Source organism: Maylandia zebra, linkage group LG19, assembly GCF_041146795.1.
Source record: "Maylandia zebra isolate NMK-2024a linkage group LG19, Mzebra_GT3a, whole genome shotgun sequence".
NCBI classification, from domain to species: Eukaryota; Metazoa; Chordata; class Actinopteri; order Cichliformes; family Cichlidae; genus Maylandia; species Maylandia zebra.
Genome location: NC_135185.1, coordinates 23418552 through 23444314, shown reverse-complemented (window position 1 = coordinate 23444314; position 25763 = coordinate 23418552). Strand labels below are relative to the sequence as shown.

Genomic DNA, 25763 nt, shown 5'->3' with positions numbered 1-25763 from the left:
CAAAATTCTTTTGCTAAATTTTCTTAAACAACCGTCATCAATCTTGTGGAGCTGCTGCTTTTTATTCGAAGGTGAGCTGCCACCAGTCTGAAAAAACACAACGTTTTTCCATCGTCCTCTGAAGTGATGGAGCTGACCCTTGAAAAGTTTATACTGATAAAGCCATGCAGTTCAATTAGTCTCTCAGATAGAGTGCATGCCACAGGGAGCAAGTCATGGAAAAGTCTTGAGTTTAACTAGGTGCACTCTCTCTTTTACGCTGTCAGTCAGTCCATCTCCACCTCACTCCCCATGCGTGCACACAGAGTAGGCTGCCGTGTGCATGCTCTGACACACTAAGACGCATCGACCGCTCTGTGCACACACATCCCTCAATGCTGAGGTAATTTGTATTAGTAGAACAGCCCATAACTGTGGGTAAAAGAAACAAATGACATATGCAAAGATTTACACTACTTTAAAAGGCTGCGTTGGAGGACTTGAGATGTATATCATCAGTACCTGAATGACGTCTGATATATGACTAACAAGAATCCTACTGAAGAACAATTTAACATAAGTAAAAAGATTTTAAGCTCTGAAGAGAGAGAGATTTAATGTGCACAAAGGCAGTTATCTATGGAAACATATCTGTTCATATCTGAACATTGTTTGAATTTAAAGAAATTTAGGCCACTGCAAAGGCTGCATATCTTGAAAGAAAGCCTGATCCAGCTTCAACCAAGAGCCTGAAATGATTAAACTTCTGAGTGTACTCTGTACTTTCCCTGTTTAATGCTAACCAGTTTTAATGTTTAAAGGAATTGTGTTTTGATTAGTGAAATCAAAACACAGGTTTTTTTTTTATGTTTTCCGTTGGTTATTTCTGCATAACTGTTTACTTTTCAAATGATCTGTTCTTACCCTTTGTCGCCTGTGACTGCTGCTTTGTTAATGATGCACTGACCTCTCAATGCGTTATGATGAGGACTTGTACAATAGATAATGAGCAAAATGTTTAAATATGCATTGCATGCTTTTCTATAAAATAGTTGAAGCAGCTCACCCTGGGCAAGCAGCAATAAAAAGCATTTCAGACCTTTTTATTAATTAAACCATAATACTGCTGAAATTATATATGATGAATAAGCGTAAAATGCATAAAACCATACTGTGCACAAAAAGTACTTAAGTACTTCTTTGCTGGATTTTTCTCTATTGTCAACTACTTTCTTTTTGCACAACCTACGACTTCAAAGGTGCAAACTAGTTCGACTGCTGCTAAAAATATAAGAAATGTGTCAGTGAAAGTCACTATCAGCTTGCGAAATCTACGCTGCGTTCTCTATGAGGGCTCTCCTTGGCAAAACCTGCTCCACATGGCACAGGTCTGCGGTTTTGAGACCGTCATTTTCCTTAATGAAGCTATCCTGTGCAAACAGCACCCCCCGTCGACTCCTGTCTGTAAAGACAGGTGAGAGGTAGCAAGTTGAGAGGTCGGCTTCAGCTAGCTAAACGTTATGGCTGATGCTGCAAGTTTCTGTTTTAATAGTAAGTAAATGCTTTCGTATAAAGCGAAGCTGCCTCGGCTCCGTAATTAGAGCAGCAAATACTTCACGAAACAAAGCGGGTGCGAGGCAGTTTCAGCCGGTGTTCTACCGGCGCCAGCTCTCGTGTTCTGGCGGAGCTCCTCTTGCTAATGTTTGCTAGTTAGCTAGCTGCTAGTATGTCGCAACCCAGCGTTTGGACTTACCGGAGCTAACGTGACTAGCACACCCGCACCGATCGTTGATTGTGAAGGATAAGCACGAAAGGTGGGTATGTTTAAATTGTATGTGTTTCACAAAACTCGATGCATTAGCCATCACCATTGAAAGTCTAGTAGTTTACCTTAAGGTAGCTTCTCGTTTAATAAATGTAGCAGTTAGCGTGTACGTTGGGAGATGAGCTGTTCTGTAGCCAAGTGATTTTAAAGGCAGTTTGTGGAAAGGCAAAGTGGTGCTTGTATGGTTACCCCTTCCTCATAATGTGTTCACCGTAATAGAGCACACACTGTCAGAATGTAAACATTAGCGTCTCCATTAGCCAATCCATTTGACTGCAGTATCTCCTCGTGGTTTATTGCATTAAAGGCTGCTGCTAGGTCAATATTTACGTAGCAACATTATTATTTACAGATAAAATATGGCACAATTCTTAGCTTAAACTTAAATCTAGGCTAATCGAGGCTTTCTTTCTGGCTAAAGTCCTCCTTCCTTACTCGCCCCACCCTGGTATAGTGGAAAAAGTATGGTACGATCGATGGTCCATTAGCTACTTTTATTGTTGCTTTAAAGGTGGCGTAAGTTGCTGTCAGTTGCCCTTGTATGATATTAGTTAAAAGATATCGTAGTTTGGAAACACAGGTACCCAAAGTAACTGCATATCAGTTTCCTTTTCAGGCAGCCTTAGTGGTTAATAAATTTCTATAATTTCAAAACAAACCAGCATATAGATTTTATCTGAGGCGATTGAGCTTTCCCCTTATCTAAAATAAAGACTTGCTTAACATGAGATTGTTATAGTTATTGATAACACTGCTCTACAAAAAACTCTTTTTTGTTTGCTATTGGGCACCTCACACCTGCTTTTTATCTGTTTTTTTGTTCTTGTTTTTTACACTGATTTCAGAAGTACAACCAACTTGCGTCAGGTTTTTGAGATACACATCACTTTTGAATATCAATATAGCAACACAATATCTGGAATTTCAAGCATTTCCCCTACAAAATAGTTTTAATGTGTGTATTCTGATAATAAACCAGAACACAACACCAGACAAAGACGCTAAAGCAAATTCCTGTCAATTTAGCTCAAAATTAAACATGTTAAACAATGTTTAATACATTTGCTTTTGCGCTTGACTTAGCAAGAACCAACAGTAGTCACCCATTATGCTAGGATTGAATTTTCCCTGATATCATTTTATTCTTGATGAAGACTTTCTTCCATGCTCATCGCTGATTTGGTGGGGGGAAAAGTCGAGATGAGAACGTAAGAAGTGCATCTAAAGTGAAGTTCTGCAGTCATTAGCTGAAATGCCTTTAGCATGTTATCCATAAGCTGAGCACAATTCTGTGATTTCCAAGAAAATTCTGGACAACCTGCACGAAGGCTTCCCATGCCGCTGATCCATTTGGCTTCTGAACCCATTGTCAAGCATCATTTCACCGATTTCAGGACCAACACAAACACCTTCCTTAATTTTGGCTACATTTTTCTTGGGACCAGACTTAGGCAGCTCCTTATTCAAAGTCCTTTGTCCAATATATCCACTATCCATTCTCTGCACAAGCCCAAACCATCTCAGCCTCGCCTTTCTAACTTTCGCTCAAATCCGCTCGACCAGAGTTGTAATTAAACAGATTTATACTTCAGCCTGAATAGTTTAGTTTGTGTGGAAGCAACTCTGTTTTCTTTGATTACCTGTTTGGAAAGCGCTTTTGTAGCCTTGCATTTTTAATTTATTTTCAGTTGTTGTTTTGGGTTTTTTTTGCATGTACAAAATAGTGCAATTAATTAATTAATTGCACTATGTGGCATAATGTTGCAAGCTGCTTGCCACACCTCTTAAATGTGGTGCCAAAGAAAGATGGGAAGGACAGGAGCCAAGTGGGCACAAAATAAGAGAAGCGAGCAGGACTACTTAATATGTCTTCCTCACCTGCGTGCAGGAAGTATGCTTGCAAAGAATGTGGAAGTTGATTGACAAAAAATGGTTTTGTCACTAAAGTTTAGACCAGATTTTCCATCACATCCTCTTTGACAACAGCCACCAGCTTCCTCTATTAAGCCTTCTATAGTCAATTGTGTTTTTCCAGGAGCTTTTGTCACATTTCTGATACAACAAATGTATCCTGTGTATTGATTTTATGTTTATTATCTTCCCTCGCTGCTTTCTTTTTCTGCCCTTAGAATGAATATTTTGGTCCAAAGTGTGTGTGTGTGTGTGTGTGTGTGTGTGTGTGTGTGTGTGTGTGTGTGTGTGTGTGTTTGGGGAAATTATTTCAGGATCATTACTATGGTGATTAAATAAATGTTAAACCAACCAAGTAGACGGGAATAAATCAAACTCACAAGCAATGCTGGCCCTGGAGTATGAAAACAAGTTTCCCTGGATGTCTTGCACAAATAGTGTTACCAGGCCTCATGTGTGTATGCCAAGCAGGAAAAAAACATGTTTATATAACAATTTAATTTTCATAATTCCACTCAGTTCTCACATCACTGGCTCCAGGTGTGTCAGGCCTTTTTACTGCATGTATGAATAGCCTTGTCTAGTTGTTTCAGCAGCCACCCAAGGGTGTGTGTTTTATTTGTGTGTGTGTGTGTGTGTGTGAGTGGAAAGGGACGTAGCCTAATTGTGGCAATTGTGCTGAGCAAGCTTGTTGTCCTCAGCCCTCTCATGCTTCACATTTTCCGTTGTTAAAACCAGCAACCCTTAAACCCTAAATGCCAACATAATCATGCACAAACACTCTTGGATTGCTTAAATGCAACTTCTGCCACTTTGATTGGTGCCATGAGACCTGCTGTGTCATGATGCCGCAGAAGGTGTCAACAAGGGCAGGATGATGAAAGTGTTGGGGAAGGTAGTCTGAACCAGAAGCCTGTACAGTCATAACAGTAATTGAGGTGTAAGGTGAGAGCTGAAGTTCACGTAAGAGAGGAAAACACCTGCAGGAGAAAATTGCTCCCAGTAGCACGAGCTCGGAGATGCCAGTGTCAGCAAGGGACTTGCTGTGCCTCTCCGTTTAAACCTTTCATCTTCTTAATAGTAATTGACCAGCTTTAGGGCTTAACTGTAAAACTAGTAAGTCTAAGATAAGATAAGATAGAACTTTATTAATCCCTCGGGTGGGTTCCTCTGGGAAATTCGACTTCCAAAAAGCACAGCAACGACCGAAGTCTTACAGATTATAAGGGTTTCCACGCCCTTCTCTGTAATGTACACAAATCATTTGGCATGGCTTTTTCTCATCGAGCATCAGAATCAGAATCAGAATACTTTATTGATCCCTGGGGGAAATTATTATCAAATCAGGTTTGCCAAGCATGCAAAGGTGCATTACATCAAAATATTTGACACTTAGGTTACTTGCTTACGTGCGGTTTTAGTAGGTTAAAAACTACTAATACAGGAAGGTGTGTAATGTCTCAACTTGCCCAACTTCAATAGGCTTGTTTGAGATGAGCAAGGCTAGCGTGGAGATGATCACAAGCGATCCCTTGGAATGTTTTCTGGTTAGATTTCTGTCTAGTGACTCAGTCTGAAATCATGCAGATATCAGTAAAGATAACGTCACAGTATCTAGGTGACTGTACCCTGTATTGCTTTCCACCAAAACCTCAGGGTGTGGTGGAAAATGACAGGCTCCGTCTGATCAGCAATACAAAAACATTTCTAACTCCTTTCGTTAAATTAGTCAGACTTGTTTATGTTATCTTCTTTGCAGTCTGATAGTTTTCGTCTACAGAATAAATATTATAAATGTAATTATTTTTTTATTTATTGGCACAAAAGCTTTTTTTCAGTAAAGTAAAATAGCTTTTCCTTATATACCCAAATTCAGCACATGTGTTAGAAGAAAAAATGTATCTTTTTAAAAATTGCACCAAGTGAAGTGCATAAAATAGTCTTTCCCTTCATTCATTGTACCTGATCTGAATAAAACTAATAGCAAAGTGCTTGACAGCTGTGAGATCCCTCTGTATTTCCCCAGTAGTGTTTTACATACGGCACTGGTATTTCCACTTTAGAAAAATAATTGTGTGCACCCTGCCATGGAGTGTATATGGTCTTCCCACAGCTACACAAGACACTTTCAATCAAAAGATGGCCAGCATCTTTTGACCAGTATGTTAAACCTTTCCCTGAAGCCATCGTTATGCTCCGTGTTTGGTTGACCCTTGCATCTTTGCCCAAATGCGACTGCGTTGGTGATTTCACTGCATCATTGCTCACTTTTATGGAAGTCCGAGCTGAACAGTGATTTTCTTGACCTGCCTGCAGTTTGTGCTTTGTTTTCAGGTGGCTGAATAAGTTACCTGTGTGGTTTTGCGGTGCAGACACAACTCTACAGCACTCTTTGCATATAATTTGTTCCTGGTTAACATCACTTGACCTAAATTTGCAATATTTCCGAACAGCAAATGACGATTCAATTCAAGGGAAAAGCTCTTTACCTCCTGCCGTGCCACACATTTGAATTTGGTTATGTATCTCTCTTTTAACGCACTTTTACTAAGCCCGTCTAGTCCAGGAAACCTGAAGCTGCACAGTGCAGGGAACAGCTGTGATTGGCTCATGGAGGCATGTTAATCTAGCGACCACTTGATTTGCTTTTACTTTCTATTGGCAGAGCATACATTTTCAGTGGCACTCAATCATGTTCCTTTAATTGTGAGAAGCCAGCATCATGATTGAGATTAACATTTTATTAATTGCACAGCCCTACTGTTAAGATACGCATGGACTGTGTTAGGGCTGTTCGATATAACGATATATATATCGGATGACGATATAAAAACGTCTATCATTTCATTTTACGCTATCGTTTGTTTCGTGGTGTCGCAAAATAAACTGTTTACGGCAATATTTTTTCATCGTTTTGATGGTCACTGTAGTGGCTATATTAATTTCTTAAAGTTCTCTCTTTCTCTTATATTTAATATAACCACACTATGGACGGATAAGCGCCTGTTTTTATGCGTTGTGGTTAGCAACAACGACGGTAACAGCATCCCGTGTCCGCTTGTATATGTTCCACATAAACCTTTCACAATAAAGCTCAAGATCCTGTTGAGACTTTTCAAAATAAACGGAATAACGTGAAAGAGCAGATTATTTACAGATGAGAATTAAAAAAGAGCCGCCAGGTGCTAAAAAATAAACCTTAGACTCAAACGTTAGAACGGGCTTTTCCCCGCAGCACGCTGTGTAATAAATACAAAGAAAACGGCGGCCGTTACAACTTATGTCTAAAAATGTATCGTTTCATGCATCGGTTAAAACACTCGACTCCAGCCACATGACGCGCAGCTGGAAACACTTCCCGCAAGACGAGCTGCCCGAGATTCACAGAATTTATAGAAAATGTTACATTTTTGTGATTTATATCGTTATCAGGACGATAGAATTTCTTATATTGGGATATGAGATTTTGGTCATATCGCACAGCCCTAGACTGTACAAGATTGTATCGCTTCTACTTTGCTGGTGTTTTGTTTTGTGGTTTTTTTTTTGTTTTTTGTTTTTTTTTTTTTTACATTTTTTGATGCATTTACAACAAAACAATAGGCAGACAGCTAGTGCCAGCTACTCTGAAAAAATAGAAAGCACACTGTTTTGAGGCTTGATATCTTGTTGTTTATCTCCTGAAAAAAAAAAAAATGCAGAGACCTTAGATCACTGTGTAGAATTTATTTTCAGCCCAGCTGTTTTGTAAATGTAATCTCTGCATCTCTGTCTGCAAGATAAGGAGAATGAGCCTCACAAGTCACAACAATATGTAAACTATATACTTAAGGAATGGCATGACACAGTGTTGCTCCTCCACTATGACTGCCTGACAGATCAATAATGAACTCTTGTTTTGTGTTTAGTATCAGAAGGGATAGTACCAGCTTGGCCATGACATTTATTTTTAGCAGCAAACTGGTATAATGCTTGCTTTCATCGTGATCACACTGGCTGTGTGACTAGATCACCCTAGAAACTTTTGTAAGACAGGTTTAGTTCATCTTAAATTAACCAACTATTTTGTATTTGATTGATCAAAAGACATTGGTCTACACTTTGTCGTTTTTTTCGAAAGGTGATTTTTTTTTTCATAAATATTGAATTTTTATGTCAATGCCTTGTGCAATAACAGGTGTTTAACATTTTTCAGGCTAATTCAGCCTTTTCCCAGGCTTTGGTGGAACCATACTAAGAAATACATGGAGGTCTCCAGTCTTGGTACTAATGCTGCATTCAGTGGACACGGGGAATCCACTCTTATCTCTCCCCAGGGAAAAAAATCAAACAAACAAGCCTTATTAGCTCATCTGTTTCTTCAGTTAAGTGATGGGGGTTGTTATTCATAAAATGGCTAAAAAGCAAACCAGGAGGCAGCCAAGAAATTACATAAATCAGTTAAATCCAATGAGATTCCTGATTAGATTTTCCAACCTTCCACTTCTGATGTGCCATTAATGCAGCATAAGAAGGGGTGTAATCAGGAAAACTAAGTGAAAACACCTGTGTGAAAGTTTGCGAAGCACAAATTAACATTCAACTTTCAATTACCATTGGAAGTTGAAATGTTTACCTCTCATATCTCTGAAAAGACAAGGGCTGAATTAAGTCCCTTTTACCTTGTGTTAGAGTGATGCGATTGTTCTTGAGCGTTTTGTTGTGATTTGACACCATTACAAAGTACATACAGCATCAGGTTTCAGTTTTGTTTGCAACCATGTCAATGACAGTTTGTACATGGGCTTATAATGACTTCAAAGGATAATTTTCCTAACACAATAAAATGTAAGTGTGGTTTATCAAATTTTCCATTGGTTCATTATCATGTAATGTTTTAATGCTTCTTGGTAGCAGGGTTAGTGGGTCAAAGGTTCATTAGCGGCCTACAAATGTTCTCCTCGTGCCTGCATGGGCTCTCACCGGGTACTCCAACTTCCCCTGACAATCCAAAGACAATGGTGAATGATTGTGTGTCTTTCTTTGGAAGCCATGCAGCAGACTGGAGAGCTATCTATGGTGTACCCCACCTCTTGTCTTATGGTAACTAGGATAGGTTCTACCCACACTCCTGACCCCACCTACACCTGAGACCCTGAATCTGATAAGCAGAGGAAAAACTTTACAATACAATAAAGTTTAAGTGTGGTTCAACCAATTTTTCCACGAGTTTATCACCTTGTGATGTTTTTAGTGCAGTCAGTGGCTCAAAGGTTCAATAACAGCCGAAGTTTATGGTGTAGTTGTTTTTGTCATTTCCATTGTGAAGTTTTTAGTCTTGCTTTTTTTAACTACCGGTTCATAAAAGCACATTTTAAAAAATGTGTATATCTCATGAATAATAACCACTACCTGGAAATTACACAAATGAGTAAGTCTCTGTGTCCCAGTCTTTCACCATACTGAATCCATTCTTCCAGTTTGGAAGTACATGTACAGTATTGTGGAAAATTTGCAGCCACTTGTCATTTCTTGATAGTTTGTTTCCAAGTAACCAGTCCTCCTTGTAATTTCTAAAGTAGTCAGATGTGGCAAAAGTACAGACATTCTGTACTTATGTGGAAATACAGATATTAGTATTAAAATATACTCTAGTAAAAGCTGAAGTACTTATTCAACGAGTGAAAAGGTATAAGTTCTGAAATGTACTCAAAGCAAGAAAGTAAAAAGTAGCTCTCTGGGAGGATATTCTACCATCTATCTTTGTGCAAAGTTAACTGAACCTTGTGCTATATTAATACAATAATAAAATAATATTGGTAGATGAAACTTTATTTCAGTCTAAATTTTAATTCTACTGAATGCACTCAGTTTGAATCAGTTATGTAGAATATGAACAAACAATTGGAGAAAATAAAGAAATTCCTCTGTTTTCTGTTGCTTACAGAACAGAGGATGACTTTACCTTTAAACTGAAAAATGAGTACAGTTGGGGGTTAAAGTGGGATTCAACGCGTGGGGTTGTAGTGGCTCAATGTGGGGAAATGAGTAATAACTCTTAATGGTACAGGCTGTGATTAGGTGATCTGGGCCACTGCAGCTCTGAGGTTTACTCGTCTTTGTGGATTTGCACAACTGAATTCAACAAGATATAAGCACATGTCTCATGAGTTGTCTTGGCATCCTCTGTGATGACAGTATATTGTGCATGTTATTTTTATACTAGGCTGTATAAGGTTGGTATGAAGGTGGAATTGAGTGAATGAATCTAAGATTCATCAGCTTAACTTCAAATTCAACTGTGCTACACTTGATGTAACCGAATTCTCACCTTGAGCACCACAGCCACTGTGCACTAGTCACACACAGTTCTTTTTCTAACTTCGCTCGGTGTTTCACTATGGGAATCGCCTCGGCGTGACCAACTACGGAAGCTCCAATGACACCACGTCTGTCTATGACAGACCTGTCGAGCCGTGCTCAGGGCTCCGCCCCCTCGTACTAACACGGCCGACCAGCTCCTCCTAACTCATTCTCGCTTTCTTCCCGTGAGAAACTACTTTGAGCTCCCTCAGCGCATCCAGGCTAACTTGATTAGCTGCTTAACAGTTCTCAGGCGTCCCGTGTAGGAGTACGTCGCCGAACGCAGTTTTTCCGGTTCCAGTTTGGATCGTGCTGAGTAAGTCCTTCGAAAGAAGTGTACTTAGAGTTGCACTGTGGAACAGCAACCGCGTCAGGCGAGCTGTCCCAGCGGTTCCTGGTTTTAGTTAGCGAGGTAGCCGACGTTGTGTGACTCGGGCTAACGCGTTACGGCGAGCTGTTCGTTCAGTGTCCGGCTAGCATTAACTTGTTAGCAGGCCACGAACCACATTAGCGTCTCACTAGCATTAGCTTGTTGGTCGACGTAGGGTTCGGTTAGCATTAAGTTGCTAACGATATTGGCTAGCGGAGTGCAGCCAACGTGTCACGACGAGCTGACTCCCGCCGCGACTAGATCGGATTTAACACCCGCTGCTAGTCCTAGCTACTTACGGGCTAACGTGTCGAGACGAGCCTGGTGTAGCCTAGTCTCACCCCTTTCCGCTAACCATGTCTACGGCTCCTACTCCCGCCAAAAGGTCGGAGCCGAAGGCTAAAGAGGCTGCATCCCGCCCGTGCCCCGCATCATGCGGTGCCACCATCTCGGGCAGGGACCCTCATCCAATGTGCATCGTCTGTATGGGTGCCAAGCATGCTCAGGCTTCACTGGCGGACCCTCAGGGATGCCCACACTGTGCTTTGATGCCAGAGAAAGTCCTGGAAAGGAGGCTGAGAGTAGCAGTAACGAACAGTCAGGACCCCTGCCTGTCGGCTGCTACTGCTACGAGCGATATCCGTCATCCGCGAGCCTCCACAAGGTGGGCGGACATGATGGAAGAAGAGTCCCCGCTCATGCCCCCATCGTTCGAGGACCTCCTCGATCAAAACGTGGGCGAGCCGGGTGGCGAGGACGCGGAGGGCGATGCCGACTCCGACCTCCTCGACCTGGAGGACATGGATGAGGAACAGGAGGATGACTCTACCTTTCCTCCCCAGTAGTCCAGGCCACCGAGTGGGGCTGAAGTTGCACCCCTGGTGGACAGCAATTTGTACGAGGTCTGTAAACGGGCTGCTGCCAAGCTAGGCATCCCATGGCCAGCCGCCCAGGATGCCGAAGGGGCAGAACGTGACTTGTATGACGGCAAGAGGCTCCCACCAGCCTTGCCGCCATCAAAGCAGCTTCTGCCAGCAGTCCCAGCCTGCATGAAAGAAATGAGTCGCTATTGGTCAAGCCCTTTTAAAAGCAAGCTTCCGACCAAGGGCTGCTCTAAGCTTGAGATCCAGGGGATGGGTGAACTGGGGCTGACTGAACCCCCAGCAGTGGAGCCTTCAGTGGCGTATCACCTTCACCCTAACCGCAGGGCAATCTCAGCTTCTTCTAGCATTTCTTTGCCCAACAAGATAGATCGCCTCATGGCATCTATTTATCAAAGGACATACAAATATGCTGCACAGTCAGTGTGCTCGCTTAATGCAGTCACACTGCTATCAGCATATCAGGCAGAAATTCTGGAAGACATGGGCCGTCAGCTTGACTCGGGTTGCCCGAACCCAGCCCTCTGGGATGAAATCTGCGTGGTTAATGATCTCATTCTTCGCTCCTCCAGGGGAGCAGTCCAAGGGTGTGGTCGCGTTATGGGCCTTGCAGTCTCGGGTGAGAGAGCCTTGTGGCTAAACCTGTCAGGCCTGGGTGATGCTCAGAAGGCTGAGGTCATGGATGCAGCCTATGACCCAACCAAGGGTCTCTTTGGCCCAGCCCTGGAGAGAATGAGAGAAACAAGCACCCGCAGAAAGCAGGAGGGTGAAGCATTCAATCTCTGCTTACCCAGAAAACCTAACTCTCAGCCCCAGCAGGTGCCAAGAGCTGGCTTTGCAGCAACAGCAGCAGCTGCGAGAGGGAGACAGAGTGGGGTCAGAATGCAGAGAGGAGCAGGAGGCCAGCAGGGTGCCCACCAGGCCAAGGTAGAGAACCGAAGACCTTGGGGCAAGCATTCCTTTGCAGCAGTTGCTGCAAAGAACAAGCCGTCACACCCCGGAGAGGGGAAAAAGAAGCGGTCAGCCTAGCACACCTGCAGCATTCTGTGTCACCCCTCTTTTCTTCCCCAAAGAGAAGGAAGGTGTTAGAAGGGGTAACCAAATCACTCCAAAGTTCAGGGTCTCCGGAAGTTTCCAGTTCACCAGGAGCACCCTCTCAGTCTCCTCCTCCAGTTCAGGGAGGACAGACTTGTGGACAAATGGCGCAGTGTCACCAAACACTTCTAAACACTCTGTCTGTGTCACCAAGCACTGCCCAGAGTCACCAGACACTTCACTGTGGTTTGGGGGTAACAAAAGAAATAAAACGTGCATTTCTGCAGCCAGGCAGTTTGCCAAGGGCAGAATGTCCCCCCAGTTTCAAAATAAAAACAAAAGAAAATCACTGCAATTTGTCTTTGTTCCCAGCGGGGGGAGCTCACGCTCTTCCCGAGGGGGAGAGCCCCAACTCCTTCCGGGAGACAGGGGTGACGTCACGCTACCGCTTCTTCAGAGGCCCGCTCGCAGAGCGGCTGGAGCGGTGGCGCGCATGCGCAGTTCATCCCTGGGTCTTGTCAACCATTTCCCATGGTTACAGACTACAGTTTGCGGCAAAACCACCGAGATTCGGCGGAGTGTTAGCTTCTGTGGCCAGTCGCGATTCAGCGAATGTGCTGGAGGAGGAAATATCCTCCCTGTTACACAAACAGGCGATCGGAGCGGTTCCGAGCGAAGAAGCTCAGCAGGGCTTTTACTCCCGCTATTTCCTCATCCCGAAAAAGGACGGAACGTCGCTCCGTCCTATTCTGGATCTGCGTGTGTTAAACAAGCATTTGAGAAAGTACACGTTCAGAATGCTCACACGCAAGATGCTTTGTCGCTCAATTCACACAGGCGATTGGTTTGTTACAATCGACCTATCAGACGCATATTTTTACATCGCCATTTATCCTCCACACAGGAAATATCTCAGGTTCGCTTATCAGAGCGTAGCGTACGAGTTTCAAACTATCCCATTCGGGCTATCCTTAGCTCCGAGGGTGTTCAGCAAATGTGTGGAGGCAGCGCTGTCTCCGTTAAGGAACAGCGGCATCAGAATATTTTCTTACATAGACGATTATCTAATATGCTCACGATCGCGCGAGCAGGCGATCAAAGACTCCGAGGTGGTGGTGAATCACCTCACGGAGCTTGGGTTCACTATCAACCTGGAAAAGAGCCACTTGGAACCCGCACAGTTTACAGAGTATCTGGGGCTCAGAATAGACTCCATCTCTTATCGTATCGCACTTTCAGAGCGGAGGATCGCATCCTTCACTCACTGTCTTTCCCGTTTTCAGCTGGGGAAAGTCGTGCGGTTCCGACTCTGTCTCCGCCTCCTCGGCCTCATGGCCTCGGTGATATCGGTGGTACACTTGGGGCTGCTTATGATGAGAGATTTTCAGCGGTGGGTCGCTTCTCTGCAGCTGTGCCCTCGCCGACATCTCAGTCGTGGTGTAAAAATAACGCAGCCGTGTATTGCGGCTCTCCGGCCCTGGAGGAGCCCAACAGCTCTCGCGGCGGGGGTACCGCTCGGGGCAGTATCATCCAGGGTGACGCTGACCACAGATGCATCCCTGTCAGGTTGGGGTGCAACTATGATGGGCAGAGCAGTGAATGGCGTTTGGTCACAGAGACTCACTCTGAATCACATAAATGTGCTGGAGCTCCGCGCGGTGCTCCTAGCCTTACGGCATTTTCTGCCGTATCTCCGGGGTCAACATGTTTTAGTGAAAACAGACAACTCCACTGTAGTTGCTTATATCAACCGCCAGGGCGGCACCCGTTCCCGGCAGCTACACAGGTTAGCCAGGGAAATAATTATGTGGAGCAGCACTCGGCTCCTCTCCCTTCGGGCAACTCACGTGCCAGGAATTCTGAACAGGGGGGCGGACCTCCTGTCCAGAGGAAATCCACTGTTCGGAGAATGGAGGCTTCACCCACAGGTGGTGGAGCAGATTTGGCAGAGATACGGCCGGGCTGCCGTAGATCTCTTCGCCTCGCGAGAAAACACACAGTGCCCCCTGTTTTTTCTCCCTGTCAGACGCACACGCGCCACTGGGCGTGGATGCGCTGGCCCATCCTTGGCCAAAAACTCTGCTGTATGCTTTCCCTCCCCTCAGCCTGATCTCCCCAACACTGATCAGAGTGAGGGATCAGGGGCTGTCTCTGATTTTAATAGCTCCACGGTGGCCATCCAAACACTGGATAGCAGAAATCATCCAGCTTCTGGTGGACGAGCCATGGCCACTCCCCATCCGCAGGGACCTTCTGTCTCAGGCGCGTGGGGAGATATACCATCCCCATCCAGACCAGGTTGCTCTCTGGGCCTGGCCCGTGAAAGGTGGAATTTGAAGGCAGCAGGCATGCCTCCGAAGGTTATTGAAACCATTCAGAATGCCAGAGCCTCCTCCACCCGTTCCATTTACAGCAGTAAATGGCGTGTTTTTGAAGAGTGGTGCCATGAAAAGCAGATTATCCCTTTTCAGTGTTCAGTGGTGGAGCTGTTGTGTTTTCTTCAAGACTTGCTGGACAAAAGGAAAGCTTTTTCCACTATAAAGGTCTATTTAGCAGCTATTTCAGCCTGCCACGTGGGGTTTGGTGATAAACCTGCTGGGCAGCACCCCCTTGTAGGTCACTTCATGAGAGGAGCGCGTCGAACGCTCCCAGTTTCTAGACCACTGGTCCCTTTATGGGATCTGTCAGTCGTTTTAGACGCCCTCTCCCACCACCCCTTTGAGCCTATTGGGGCAGTGGGGTTGAAGTTTCTCTCTCTTAAAACCACTCTGCTGTTGGCTCTAACCACAGCCAAGCGAGTTAGTGAATTACAGGCTCTGTCTATTCACCCCTCTTGTCTACAGTTGGCCCCGGGACTCACTAAAGCACTCCTGAGGCCTAACCCAGCCTTTGTCCCTAAAGTGTTGGAAACATCATACAGGTGCCCTACAGTAGAGCTCCTAGCTTTTCACCCCCCTCCATTCTCTTCCGAGAGGGAGCAGAGGCTGAACACTTTGTGCCCTGTCCGGGCCTTGGGGACTTATGTTGACAGAACAGCTGGATTCAGGAAGTCGGATCAGCTGTTTGTTTCCTGGGCCTCCCCTCACAAGGGCAGGCCCGTATCACGCCAGAGACTAGCTCATTGGATTGTAGAGGCCTTAGCTCTGGCTTATAGCTGTAAGGGCTTGCAGGCCCCCCCGGGACTCCGAGCACACTCCACTAGGGGTGTGGCCACATCCTGGGCGTTGTTCAGAGGTGTATCAGTCCAGGATATTTGTGCGGCAGCAAGCTGGGCTACGCCGCACACGTTTGTCCGGTTTTATCGGCTGGATGTTGCACAGTCATCCCTGGCTCAGACGGTGCTGGATTCTGGTGCCTCAGGTTCGACCTGAGATCCTGGAGTAGCACTGGAGAGTAGCTTCGGGAGCTGGCGCAATCCGGGAGTGGGCCATATCTCCCATAGTGAAACACCGAGCGAAGTTAGAAAAAGAACGTTGGGTTACTTAACGTAATCCCTGGTTCTTTGATAACAGAGTGAGGTGTTTCACCAACACTTCCCTCCTTGCTTAGGCACGGAAAGAAATCTGCTTGGAATGAGTTAGGAGGAGCTGGTCGGCCGTGTTAGTACGAGGGGGCGGAGCCCTGAGCACGGCTCGACAGGTCTGTCATAGACAGACGTGGTGTCATTGGAGCTTCCGTAGTTGGTCACGCCGAGGCGATTCCCATAGTGAAACACCTCACTCTGTTATCAAAGAACCAGGGATTACGTTAAGTAACCCAACGTTCTTTGCTTTAAATCCATCACAGTACGGCAAATCTAAATTGTTTATGCTGCACTAAGCTGCAGAGTATTTTCATGCCGCTTTTGAATAACACAAACTTGGCATACCTCAGTTTGTTTTGCAGAACGCTTCACAATATGAAAAGTCATTGCTTCACATATACAGATAACATCTGACATAAAAAAATCAGGACTTGCATGTAAGCTTTCAAGTTCCAGTTGATCAACTATCATGAGCAGTTATTACCTTTAAATAGAATTCTCTCTTCTTCCTCTCCGGTCCCGTCTTTCTCTATCTTGAGTGGTTTTAGTTCTCATTCTCTCCCCTGTGAAATATAGCAGCTGTAGCTTTTAAGGTAGAAGGCATATTGTGACAAACTGCACAGAAACAATTTGTGGGTTTGCTGATGTTTGTTGAGGTGATAGAAATTTTGCATTTTTTTTACCTGCCACGTAAAAAAAGGTATTCCCTTTATACTCACTCCTCTTTCTTAGAGCTAGCTAAATACTGAAGTACCACAACTGCAAATTATGGACATCTGCACTTGTTCCAGGCCCACTTTAACCCCTAACTATGGCACACCGTTTTGCCTCTTTGATCCCTTTTTATGCAATGTCGCCTGGTGATTAATATACAAATAGGACTGGCTTTCATGTGTTGTTTAGGCTCAAATCAGTTTGCTGTTTGAAGACCTGCAGTGACGTGAAATAATAACTCCCCTTAAATGTTAAACCAAAAACCAGGAGCCTGTTTTGAAAATGTAAGGAGTAGAAAGTAAAGATATTTGTTTAAAAATGTAGGGAGTAAAAGTAAAAAGTTGTCAGAAAAATAACTACTCAATTACAGAAAATTCTAAGTAAGTAAGTATTTGTACTCATTACTTCTAACCTTTAAAAGTAGTCTTTAGGTTCTTTACTTTATACACTGGCTACTTTTTCACTCATTTCCTTCCATTCTATTCCTTGGTAGACCAGTTAACACTAACTTATAAAATAATTCAAGCATAAAAAAGGTCCCTAATGCAAGGGATGAAGAAACAAGTAAAAGTGGAGTGTAACACAATTTTTGGGCCATTTTCTCCAGCTAGCGGTCAGCGCAGCACATGTTGCTTTCTATGTGAAAGGGGCTTAAGTACGCTTGGGCAAGATGCGGAACCCTAAATTGCCCCATCGGAGTAGGAATGTTAGATAGAAAGGCACATAGCTGTAGAAAAAAAGTGCTTGTGTGAATTGAATAAGGCATGTTGTATAAAGCGTTTTGAATGCTAGAGTAGAAAAGAGCAGAAAAGTACAATATATGAACCAGTCCATCCACTGTTTGCCCCATCAGAAATGGTCTCAGTGGATTGAACCAAAGATCACTAGCAATCACTGGAAAAATCGGTGGCAATCAATCTTATAGCACCTTCGTTCAAATAGTCATCAGTTTGGAGGTTAAGGAGAGAGGTACAACAGCAAGCAGCTACAGCAATCTGTTAAACATGGTGGAGGCTTTGTCATGATTTGGGTATGTTGACAAAACTGATGGGATTATGAATACTGAAAAGGACTGTCAGGTTTTCCATCATCCATCATACAGTACCATCTGGAAAGCATCTGACTAGCAATAGCTTCATTATTAAGCATGACAGTGATCCTAAGCACACACCCAATGCAGTAAAAACATACCTAGCATTCCTAATCAGTTGAGACTTTCAATGTAAGAGTATCATTTTCCAGGCTTTTTTGCTTTCAGTGTCTTAACACTCCATATATTGCCATATTGATTGCATCCAAGTTCCTGTTACAATATTTTAATTCTTCTGTTCTGTTCCTGATTATACTTGAGTGATAGTTTAAGATCTTCATTCAACAAAGCCATTTTATTAAGAATAACAGAAAGTTTCTCCAGCAGTACATTCAGTGAATAATTCCAAAACCACAACAAAACGTGATTTAGTGACTGTGCACCCACAATCTGTCACCCACAGACCAAAAGGTTCCCCCATTTACATTCCACCCTAGGAATGTCTGCCCTGGATTTTCCACTGTTTGTGGGTAAATATATTAAAAGAGCAACAGAACTGCAATCTTTGCTTTTGGCGAGACCGCTAAAAACCACATTTGTTTCATATTATCAATGTTCTTCTTCTTAGCTTCTTTCCATAGCAGAGATCCAAGTCTGGAATACAGTGACTGTCATCATCCACCCACTTAATAAAACAGTGTTTCTTTAAAACTGTTATGTTTATTCTGTATGGACTTGTACTCAGCTAATCTTGTCTTGTTCATCTCTTGCAGATGGCTGTGTCAGTGCGGGGCCTGTACTTTGTGGTGACCCTGTTTTTGGGTAGTTTCTTCGGGAGCGTCTTCATGCTGGGGCCAGTTTTACCCCTCATGTTGTTGTCTCCTGCTTGGTACCGCTGGCTCAGTGATCGAATTGTGGCTACCTGGCTCACCCTACCTGTGGTGCGTACACCAGCTTACCCTTTTCTTAACCTACTTGTGTGCGACAGATGGTCTTAAGTTACCTGTGCATAGGCTGATGAAAATATGCCTTTTCTCTTAATTTGTCAAAACTATACTTCATTTATTCCAATTATGCCTGAGAACAAGGCAAAGGTCTTGTGTATCATGACTGCAACAATTGATGATCGTATACCTGCTCGTTATCAGATGAAACACAAGGTGGTGCCATGTAAAATCACCTGTGATTGGTTATATGACCATGAACAATGGCAATAATATCCAACCAGTACCAGTATCTTATTATCTTCTCATTCTTTTGGCTCTTTTACCTCTTCCTAGTTCCGCCTCCTCCCTTTCTATGATTTTCCTGTCATCATCCTTGACCACCTTCCTATCTGTCACCCTCGCTTCCCTTTCGGTTCTTTTATGCTCCCTCCATCCTTGTCTCTCTTTTCTAGTCCTTGCTGGAGCTAGTATTTGGAGTGAAGGTGGTAATAACAGGTGATGGTTTCATTCCCGGAGAGCGGAGCGTGATCATCATGAACCACCGTACCCGCCTGGACTGGATGTTCCTTTGGTGTTGTCTGCTCAGGTACAGCTACCTTCGTCTGGAAAAGATCTGCCTCAAGGCTGCGCTTAAGGCTGTTCCTGGCTTTGGTGGGTATACAGTGGGTGCCTTGCCCTTTCCTACACACAAAGACACTCGTGTACACTTACACAAACTATAATGTAATATATGCTGAAAGAGGAGATAAAACCATTAAGACTGACTTGGCTGAATGTAAATATAAAAGAGGAACATTATGATGTAAAGTTAGAGCACTAATGTGTTATACAAGTTCAGCTCCTACTTTAAGATGTTAGCCAGTTTACCTTGATAAGCAGACATGTGACAACTTAATATTTGCTTTGCAGGTTGGGCAATGCAGGTTGCCTGCTTTGTCTTCATTCAGCGTCGTTGGGAGGAGGACAAGAAGCATTTGGAGAACATGCTGGACTACTTTTGTGACATCAGAGAGCCCTTACAGTTGCTGCTCTTCCCAGAAGGCACCGACCTTACCGGTGAAGTGTAAACCTTGCAGTGTTTAATTCATTCATGGGGCAGTCTGTCCATATTTCAGTTATTACTCTGAAAATGTGTTACCCACCAGTCGGCTTCCAGAGCTCAGCGTAGCGCTCCACCTGTTGCATGCCTTTGCGCTCGACACTGTTATGCAAACACAATTTCAGAGTGATAAGACATATCTAAATCTCTTGTCACTGCCATTTCTGCAAGAATGCTCTGATCTCTCGGTCTAAGCAAGAGTGACACTTGTGCCTAAAGGCCCTTCAGATCCCATTTGAGCCAGTCAAAGTCCTGAGTAGCATTACTGGGAGAAGCTTAACTCCCATTTACATATCATGATGTCATGTTGAGCTGAATGTAGTTACATCATAATTAGCCAGTAGGGTCTAAGTATTACTTTACAGTTGGTGTTATGTTTGCACCCTTGCGAGTGTGTTTGCAAGTAAGCCTCTTAGACTTCAAGGCTTGATTTGACGCAAGAAACAAGGGGATATATACACGGTATGTTGACTTCTTACGTGGAAGTTCATTAGTCCCACACTGCTTATCCTAGAGGCATACAGACTAAAGGATCAAGGTCAGAGCAAACTTTTTAATAAAGCTTTTAAAACTGAATTGAATAAGAGACTGTGTAGGAATGACAAACAGCTTTGTTTAAGAGAACAGGTGTGATCAACAGAGCTGTCTGTTGTCTGAGTACTCTGTCTGAATTTGCTTCTTGTTGCATAATATAACTTATGAGTCATGATATAGTTTACATGTTCCAGCAACAAGTTCCCGAGGAATGTTTGGCTAATAAATAGTCACCTTTCCTGTGTTTATGCCCCCCAATGGATTTTTATAAATGGATAAATGTTTATCTTTAGTGGGTGTATTAATGAATCTAATCATATCCCGTAACCCATGTTGTTATTGTTACTTCTATTTTTATAATAGTACACTGGAATTTTTTGATTATGTATCCCCATGAGTTCGGCTGTTGTTATTATTAAGGCTATCTAATATGCAACAGTTAATCTTGTCCATGGTATTTTGGTTTGACAGTATAAATTTCATCGTAAAGGTACTCTAAGTTTAATAGTTTTAAAGTACAAAGTCAAAATGAATACAGACAGCTAATACTCCTAGCATCTTAAAACAATTCTTGGTTTATTTACCTTATTTTTTGTGCCTACATAAAGGTTTATGCACTCTTCTTAAAGCAGTCATATGATACAAACTTAGAGTCTTGATTGCATCCCAGTAAAAACATTTATCCTGGAGAGAATGAGTAACATGATATGTTTTTACAGAGTTTTTACTCAAGTTTTATGGTGTGTGTCTTCTGCAGAAAATACAAGGGCAAAGAGCGACGCGTTTGCTGCACAGAACAGCCTGCCGAAGTTTGAGTATGTTCTTCATCCCCGCACCACAGGATTCACCTTCATTGTGGACCGACTACGAAAAGGTCAGCTTTGAAGGACATTAACAGCTTCTGAAATCATCTACATTAAACACGTGACCGATTTACTTGTAATAGACACGTTAAGGATAGTTGGCAGCCAGACAGTGTAATGCGTTCACATGAAAATAACCAGGACACAAAGCCTGTCATGAGGACGGAAATATTTTATCTCTAAAACCAACTGAAAATGACACGCTGCTACGATGACTGTACTTATTCCACTGACGCTGTTCATACAAGGAGGGATTATACCTGTTATTCTTCAGAGTCTCAGACATATGCTTCATCCCAATGCCAGTCATTACAGCTACCCGATATTATCATATTTCTGTGTGAGCTCAACCTGGCAGTCTTCCAAAGGTCTTAAATAAATACCATCTCTGGTCCTGCTGTCTCACCCCCCCCCACCAACCCTGCATGCTCAGCAGTGACACAGACTCTCCAAGCAGGTGTTGTGAAACACTGTGATATCGTCAGACTAAGCCAATTTTCATCTCCCTTTCTTTATGCCACTGACTGACATACTCATGCTGATCATGTTCTCCCTGTCCATATCCACTGTGCCCCTCTAAGCTCTATTTTTACTGTGAGAGCAGCGCTTGCGGGTGTCATCCTGTGCTTTTGGTAATCTATTTTGTTCCCCCTGTGTATACAAGGGCACTGTAGATCAGTGATGACGGTAGTTTTAAAACGGCGAGTTACTGGATAATTGGAGGTGTCTGAGTAACGGGGCCAGTGAACTAGTGTGGTTTTGTAAGAGAGATAATAATTCTCCCTGCAGTGGCTTGTCTTCATGTCTAAAAGATTTACTGTTTGTGGTTCTGGATCGGAAGTAGAGTTTTTCACACTTCTAAATGAATTTGCTTTCATCTTTTTAAAATAGTAAGTCGTGTTATTCTCCCATTCATCATTTTAAATTGTACTTGTTTTTTACTTTTTTCCTAGGTGATAATTTGGATGCCGTCCATGACATTACAGTCGCCTACCCTAAGAACATCCCACAGACAGAACGCCACCTCATATCCGGCCATTTCCCACGTGAGATCCATTTCCATGTCCGGCGCTATCCAGTGTCTGCACTTCCCACCTCTTCCTCTGACTTAGAATCTTGGTGTCGGGAGCGCTGGGCTGAAAAGGAGGTCCGGTTACGGGACTTTTACTCAGGGCAGCCCCGCGCCTTTGACAGGGATGGCATTGCACGAGTACCACCCTGTAAGTCAGAGCTGCGAGTTACTCTGATCAAAGCGGCCTCGCTGCTGTATTGGAGCAGCTTCATTGCTCTGTGTTTCACTGGCCTGTGGCTCTGGGCTCCTTTCAGGCTTTACTTCCTGATCATGGTTGGAGTGTACATAGCTCAGCACAAGCGCTTTGGTGGGCTTGAGATGCTGGAGATGGCCTGCCATCGATACTGGAAGTCGATGTCTGCTGACGTCAGTGAGAACAATAAATTGCTAGATGGAAAAATGAAGTGAGGAAATACAGTTGCGAATGAACAATGACGTGTTACCACCTGTACTCAGCAAAGACTGAGGACTCATTTGTCTACACTTGTTCAGTCCAGTGAGCTAAAGGATCCCATGGTGGGACCTAGTGCTCCATGCCTTAGAAAGACAAAAATAAGTGCACCCACGATGGTATGCATGGCTTCAGTGGAAAGAGCTTTCTGGGGGGGGGGGGAGAATGTTAACCATATTAAACTGTGTTGGGTTTAGGGAATTCATCGTAAATGATGTATCACTTGCCCTTTCTGTGACTTTTCTTGTGTAATCACTGTTATTTAGCTTGCCGTCTGTCCATTTTTATCCGTTTCATGTAGTAGGTGTTTATCATGGTTTGTTGTTTGGGACCTCGGTATGGACCTGTGTCAGAAAATACTGCTGTTGGTATTTGTCATACTTGTTAGATATTCATATTTTTGAAATGTATTTTATTGTATGCTGTAATAATTTTTTTAAATCATGAATGGAGCAGAGCCATAGTACAGAACGTGTATGTATGATGATTTGACTTCTGCTAATATTCACATTAGCAGTATAAGCTGGATTGTTTAAATCAATCAGCTTCTGTTAGAAGTGTTCAGCAAGGGGGAAAAAAGGACAGATGTAATTCCCAGAGAGTTATTAAGGCACATATGAGTAAAACTGTTTACGTTTAGTGGGTATAATTACCCTTTTAGCCTATATGGTGGTTTCACTGTATATGTCTCAATTGCTCAAGTCAATATGACAATGCAGCTTTTCCATGTAAACCCAGCAGTGAGAAAAGCAAATGTCAACTTTAAAAACAAAAAGCAATCAAAAGCAAGTAGTCTGTCATGTGAGGAAGCGGTAGATCTACATGTCAGTGGCAGGGTTGCCTGTAGCTATATTGAGGCAGCACTTGTATTATTATCAAAATTAAAGATCTGACTGATAAGTCTGGCTTACTGTAGAAGCAGATGGGCTTTGTGCCCTTTCTGGGGATGAAGAGACACCTTGTAGAGACGGGATGTGTGTGGTGCTGGGGTGGAAGAATGTCCTGTTGGGACAACGTTACCCCTCAATGTGCAAGGTGGCACAGAGAACCAGACTTGGAGTGGAAAACTGGCCCTGAACTCAACCTAATCCAAAAAAGCCCTGTAATGCCCACCACTGCTGGTATCCCTCTCCAGAGGACTGGCATTGATGCGCCGGCTAAACTCAATTAGCAAATGACAGCTGAGAAAGCGACTCCAGTTGTGCCAAAAAAGGAGTGAAATTGAAAGAAGATTGAAGCAGTTCTTCAGCCGCATGTTTCACCTCTTGTTCTCTTTGCCTTTGCTCTCTGTTCAAACTCAATTACATTTTTACTTGAGTGAGTAAAGAAGCTTTTTGTGTTTGGAGGTCTACAGCAGTTTCTGTAACACTGTGAAATGTGTGATCTAGCTGACGACTTCAATCCACTTTTGAAGTACTAATTGTCTGGCACACAACAGAGTCGACAATGGGGTCTTTTTTTGTTTTGTTTGGTTTATGCAAATCCGAAGCTCCTCGAGTTTATGTCAAAAGGGGCTGTTTCTAGTCACTGTGATATAGTTTTGTTAACAACTCGATCATCAGCATGTTTGTTTACCAAATATGGTACTATATAAATGTTTTGTTTTTTCAAACCACTTAAAACTCCCAAACCAGCTGGAAATCTGTCTCTTTCACCTGTGCCGTTTTGTGTTGCTCATTTTTACATTTACTTGTCGATGCTGGACCTCTTTAAAAATCACTGTCCTCAGGTAAACGCAGTGGACACTGTTATGAGTCAGTCTTTTAAATGAAGAGATATATATCTAAATAAATATGCTGTATCGACTCACTGATGTCTCCCGTCATCTTTTGTTTTTTTAAGTTTAGGAAATGTTGACTCCCAACTTAAGTAGTAACGGCGCTTTTGGTGCCCCAGTGTCATGTGATCGGCAGTTTCATTCATTGCATTTTTTTTCCACTGCAGTCCTTTAATCTTGCATGTCCTGTAACAACTACTGTATTGCAGTGGATGACTCAACAAGACCTTGAATGCTCATGTTGCACAACACTAAGGATGGAAGACCGTCCTGCCTTGTGTGTTTTGTGCGCATACACAAACACTCATATACATGTCACAAATATACATGTCACACACATTCTAGTCTACCATAGACAACCAAAAAGGTCAGGAGCTTTGAAGGTGAAGTGCAGTCGCCATAGTAACTAATGTTGACTCCCTTGTCTCCTGGCAACAGTATGTGGAGTGATGTCAGTGGAAAGCATGCCATTTTCTCCCAGTGACAGAATGATGTCACTCCTTTTGTGTGTGTGAAGAGAGAGCTGGAAAGAAAAGTTTATTTCTATATTATACATATCTGCTCTCCTGTGGGCACGGGAGAGCGGGCAGACACATCCAGTCGAATTAAAGACAAAAAGTGAGGACATACTAAATTAGCTGTCCGCAGATGATGAATCATTGGACAATTACAGATGCATTTATCCACCCACTTTTTCTCTTGCCCCACCCCCTCACCCTTCCACCTCTTCATCTGAATGTATCTTCGTCTGTATCTGAATATAACTTCAAAATTGCCCTGATGGGTTTGACAGTGGGTGGAAGGAAGATGGATGATTCGCATAGGCTATCATCTACCTTTTTTCTCTCAATTAGATTAGCTTCCAAAAGTCGGACTCTTTTATTAGAACAGTACTTTGATGGATATGTAGGAGGCATCTGGGGTCAAAGTTTTCAGGAAACTCAGTATCCCAAATTTCTCCCCTAGAGCACTTGTACAAATAGAAATACAGCCATCTTACATAAAGATTGTCACATCTAGACTATCTAGTTGCATGCAGGCTAATAGGATCAAGACAGTGTAATTATCCTTATCTAGCCGGATAGCTTTTTCAATAACGACTGCAGCAGACAATCCAGAGGTTAGGCACAGCCGAAGTCACTGAATTATAAAGTAGCACTGTGACTTCTCTGGAGCTAGGAGTCTCACTTTTGCCTCTGGTTCTATCCAGCTTTTAAATGGGTGTAAATAGCTGTGGAAACCATAAAGCCTCGCACATCCATCAAAAAATGGAGAACAAGCAACTACGATGGGTACGAAAATAGCCGTGATCAGAAAAGTATATTGTGTTCAGCTAACTTAATATTTGTTTGAGCTGGGTTTAGTGCATTGTGCCTGCAGGAGTGACTGCAGAAAAGCAGACCTGTTGTT

The 25763-nt window shown here is 43.3% G+C and overlaps 1 protein-coding gene across 1 annotated transcript; it reads left to right on the top strand.

Annotated features, from left to right (window-relative positions):
- Positions 1 to 1422: 1422 nt before the first annotated feature.
- On the top strand, positions 1423 to 24385 carry lclat1 (lysocardiolipin acyltransferase 1). The gene is made up of 6 exons (XM_004540342.6): positions 1423 to 1793; positions 18384 to 18551; positions 19010 to 19208; positions 19467 to 19613; positions 20948 to 21064; positions 22007 to 24385. The coding sequence occupies exons 2-6, from the start codon at positions 18384 to 18386 to the stop codon at positions 22531 to 22533; spliced, it is 1158 nt and encodes a 385-aa protein (XP_004540399.1). The 5' UTR covers positions 1423 to 1793; the 3' UTR covers positions 22534 to 24385.
- Positions 24386 to 25763: the final 1378 nt, after the last annotated feature.